Here is a 4,627-nt window from a genome sequence, read left to right as displayed (position 1 = left end):
TTTGCTGAAAGGGTTCAATGGCATTGGGCTTGGGCCCTGGGAGAAGCGGCTAAAAAGTGGTGGTCTTTGTTGCCTCCTTCTCCGCTGGAAGAAGGAGGAGGCCCCAGGCGTCTCCCTGGGGTCCAGCTCCTGGTGATTTGTTCCATGGCCCGCTGAGAGGAGAGAGAAAGCAGGGCAAGGATCCAGGCCCCGAGTCTTCCAGAAAGTACAGCCAAAGTGCCCAAGGGCCTGCGCGCCTCTCCCCGCCCCACTCTCTGCCTGACCAGCGAGGGATCCCTTGACTGTGGCATAGGCTCCCTTCCTTGCTTCCCTCAGCCCGGACCACAGGGCATCGTGTGGCAGCCCGGCCAGAAGAGGAAGCAGAGTCGGGGTCTGATGTAACCTGCTAAGGAAGGCCCCCCAGAGTGTGATGCAAGGCTTCCCCTCCCCTCCCCATCACCCCTCCCGCCCCCCGCCACCCCTCCACCCCTCCACCCCTCCACCCTTAGGCCCCAGCAGATAAAGGCGGCGGAGGAGCCCACCTCCTCGCCAACGCTGCGCGCCTGCCCACCATGTCCCGGCTCGGCGCGCCGCTCGCCTGGGCCCTCCTCGCCCTCCTTGGACTCGCAGCGGCGCAGGAAGGAAACGAGACGTGCTGCGGGCCCATCGTGCCGCGGAGAGAGTGGAACGCGCTGCCCTCCGCGTGCGAGACGAAACTGCGCCTGCCGGTGGACTACGTGGTGGTGTCGCACACGGCGGGCAGCCACTGTGACACCCCGGCGTTGTGCCGGCAGCAGGCCCAGAACGTGCAGCACTACCACGCGCGGACGCTGGACTTCTGCGATGTGGCCTACAAGTGAGTGAGGGGGAGGGCGTGCCGGCCTGGAGGACAGCGGGGGTCGGACCCGTCCGGTCCCGGAGTCACCGTGCAGGCTGGGCAGCTCGGAGATGCCAGGAGCGGGAAGGGGCTGGCGTCCAGGTCTGCTGCCCCGAGGAAGGGACGGACTTTGCCGACACACGCCAGTGTCCGGGGCCGGGCTGGCTAAGCGTGGGTTCCAGGTTCCAGCTCTGCTCGTGGCTGGGTTCCAGCCCCCAGCTCTGCTCATGGCTGCCTGAGACCCAGGCCAAGGGTCGCCCACTCTCAGCCTCCGCCTCTGAGGTCTGTGGGGTTATGGTCCCCCGATCGTTAATACCATAGGTGCAAAGCAGCACTCAGTCTCCCACCCAGAATGTGGTGGGAGCCCCGAATCCGTGGACTTCTGCCATGAGGCACCTGCTAAATCTCACCGGCCAGATGCTGGGGTGGGGACACAGCCGTGAGCAGTGGGCATCTAGCCCGACCAGAGGTGAAGCGCAGCAAGGAGAAACAAAGTCAGCACCCTGAGTTCAGACACTCACAGAAGCCACGGGCAAGAGTGAGGACGGGCAACCCACACAGGGTCCTTCGGGAGGGCAGGGGGAGGGGATGTCACCCTGTGACATGGCTCTGAGGTGGCTCTGGGAGGAGGTGTAATAAGCTAGGCCACCGCAGGCACGGGGAGGCTCTGAGGGGGAATGAGCTGGGTGGGGCAGGGGAAGGAGCAGGGAGAAGCTGGGTGACACAGGGCCTCGTGGTCACCAGGAGGGTGGCAGGAGCCACAGCAGGGGTGTGAGGCTCCCCTTAGCTCCGCCCCAGGCGCCAGGGCCCACCAGCTCCCTTTCCAGGGTGACAGGCTGGGGTCCAGCTCCAGAGCACCTTTGGCCCCTACGGGTTCTCAGTCACTGGTGAGAACCAGAATCACCTCACTGAAAATGCAGGCTCCCAGGCGCCTCACTTAGAGGGTTTGGCAGGGGGTGGGGGTGCTGTGGTTAGGCCCGGGAACCTGGGAACATCACTTGGGGGATTTTAGAAGCCTCCAACGGTATCCCCTAGCTGTTCTGGTTCATGAGTTTACAATTCAAAGCTTCCAACGTCAAGGTTTGGTCTCCAGGTGTTCCGATTCCAAGTGTTCCCATGAAGTGAGGAAGGCCAGGGCCTGGCCCCACAGGCTTCGGCCTTGGTCAGCACTCAGAAAAGCCAGCTGAAGTCTGCCCCTCAGTGTAGGATTCAGAGCCTGGTTCAGAGCTCTGAACCCTCCTTCCTCACCCTGCCATGCCCTCCCTCAGGCCTCCTGGTGGTGGCGGGGGAGGTTTGCAGCCGCTGCGCCCACTGAACAGATACACGCAAGGAGCGCCCATTGCCTGTGCCCGGTGCTGGGCACCTCGCAGGGCCATAGCTGGCCCCGTCCTGAGGGTCACCGTGACATTTCTAGTCTCTTGGGAGCCAGATTCTGAAAGTCTGATATCCTAAGTGGCAGATTCAGGACCTGAGATCCGGAAGTTCCAACATGCTGTGCATCACTGGCACCTGGGGGGGTGGGGGCCACCGGGCAGAGGCGACAGACACTGCTCCTCCGAAGGTGCCCGTCTGGTTGGTTCCAACGTGCCAGGCCAGACTCGCCCAGTCGAGACGTGTGGAATGAGAGTCTTCAGGACCTGCCAGGACTGGGGACTCAAGAGCTGGGGCTGAGGGTCCACATCTGATCATGGCCCCAGCCCTTCAGGCCCTGACCCTGACGCCCATCAGGGAGCAGGGAGCCAGGAGGCAGGCTGGGCTGAGGGCATTGGAGCTCCTCCATGGAGACTTCTGAGCAGGGGCCTCGGGGACATGAGCTGGGGCGAATCACCTAAGTCTGCTTCCTCAGCTTCGAGTAAGGACGCCAACGGCGCCCACCTAGGTGGCTGACCGTGCATGAGGCCTCAGCAGACGGGAGCCGGACAAATCCTCCAGGGAGGCAGGAGGGAGCAAGGAATCAGACCCCAGGGGTGGGAGTCACAGGAACCTGGGTGAGCTCCCTGGCTCTGCCCCCTCCCCCCAACTGTGTGACCATGGACAGGTGTCTCCACCAGCTGATTATCTACAGAACAGGGGGAGCGGTGCCCCGAGTCGCTGCAAGGATGAAAACAGGTGCATGCGGAGCTGTGCCTGGCAGTTTAGGGGCCACTGCCATTGTTGTTATTGAGGAAGGCTGGGGAATGGGGGGGTGGTGACTGTGACTGGCAGGAACAGGGGCAGGGCAAGTGGAGGAGGCAGAAGGAGCCCTCTTCCTGGAAGCCCTCCCTCCCTCACCAACCTCCCTCACACCCAACGCAGCTTCCTGATCGGAGAAGATGGGCTTGTGTATGAGGGCCGGGGCTGGGACATCCAGGGTGACCACGCAAGTCGCTGGAACAACAAAGCCATCGGCATCACCTTCATGGGCAACTTCATGGGTGAGTGTTTGGTCACGCGGGAGAGGGGCTGCCTCCGGGCCAGGGGGGTCGGCAGGGCGTGGTGTGTGACTGTGAAGAGGCTCTGCCACCCTCGAGCTCTGTGACCCTGGACAAGCGACTCTGCTTTCCTGAGCCTCCGTTCCTCCTTTCTGGATAATGACCATTTTCAACCGCGTGGTTGGGATGATTAGCAACTCTGTAGAAAGGTTCCTAGGCCAGCCAGAATGGGCACCTGGGAAGCACTTGGTAGCAGCATTGCTGTGGGTGGGACCCACAGGCCCGGGGCCCAGGGAGACTGGGCAGTGACGACAGCCCGCATCAGCTGTGCCAGGCACCGTTCCGTGGGCTTGACGCGAAGTAGCTTATTTGATGACCCCGCAGCCCTGCGACGGGGGCCATTATTCTCTCGCATGTGAGGAAAAGCTGAGGCGCAGAGAAACTGAGGCACAGCTAGGGAGCCTGGGTTCTGGGGATGCCTGAGTGGAACCACTACCCCATCCGACTGCTGCCCCGAGGAAGCTCCAGCTTACTAACTCCCGCCTCGGTCCCCACCGCAGAGCGCTCGCCTGCTCCCCGGGCCCTCCGGGCGGCCCAGAGTCTGTTAGCCTGCGGAGTGGCTCTGAACGCTCTGTCCGAGGAGTACCAGCTCAAAGGTCACCGGAACGTGCAGCGGACCCTGTCTCCAGGCGATCGGCTCTACGAAATCATCCGCCAGTGGCCACACTTCCATGTGTGAGGCCTTCTCTCCACCATCCCCGCCCCTCATCGGAACCCCATGGCCTCCCCTCCAATAAAGGCACCGCTCAAACTGTGCTCCTGTGTCTGCCGATGGCCTCCCACCCCCGCCTCCCTCCCACAGACACCTCAGGCACCTCCAGCACTCCGTCCTCGCTGATGCTCAGAACCCAGGGGCTCCGACCCTGAACCAAGGCCCCAGAAATCCCAGCTCCAGAGCAACAGCACAGCTTGGAACCCAGAGGTCAGCGTGGAGTCAGCACCAGGCCAGCTGGGTGTCACTGGCAGCAGCTCTGTGTGCGTGTGTGTGTGTGTGTGTGTGTGTGTGGTGGGGGGGAGGGGCAGGCAGAGCATCATGCTGTGAGACACCCCTCTCCACCACATGGCCACAGGCATCCTGTGCAGAATCTCTGCTTGGACCCCTCTGGAGACAGGTGGTTCACTACCACTCTTCAGGTCCCCAGATTTCACTGCTTCAGGGAATGCCAGATTTTCCCTGAGCCAGACCCCTAATCACAGAAATGCCCAGAAATGCACACAGGTCCCAAAGAAACCTCCTCCCAGTCCTGGGATCTCCCCCCACCCCCACCACTCCTACCATCCAGTTGCAAGCTGAGGCATC

General features: G+C 62.6%; 1 protein-coding gene across 1 annotated transcript; it reads left to right on the top strand.

Annotated features, from left to right (window-relative positions):
* Positions 1-471: 471 nt before the first annotated feature.
* PGLYRP1 (peptidoglycan recognition protein 1) lies at positions 472-4,083 on the top strand. Its single transcript, XM_037059839.1, has 3 exons — positions 472-835; positions 3,152-3,270; positions 3,828-4,083. The coding sequence occupies exons 1-3, from the start codon at positions 552-554 to the stop codon at positions 4,004-4,006; spliced, it is 582 nt and encodes a 193-aa protein (XP_036915734.1). The 5' UTR covers positions 472-551; the 3' UTR covers positions 4,007-4,083.
* The last annotated feature ends 544 nt before the right edge of the window (positions 4,084-4,627 follow it).

The sequence above is a fragment of the Sturnira hondurensis genome, unplaced genomic scaffold (assembly GCF_014824575.4).
Source record: "Sturnira hondurensis isolate 20B ecotype Veracruz unplaced genomic scaffold, ASM1482457v3 Scaffold0001020, whole genome shotgun sequence".
Classification (NCBI taxonomy): Eukaryota; Metazoa; Chordata; class Mammalia; order Chiroptera; family Phyllostomidae; genus Sturnira; species Sturnira hondurensis.
This window is presented reverse-complemented; position numbering and strand designations above follow the sequence as displayed.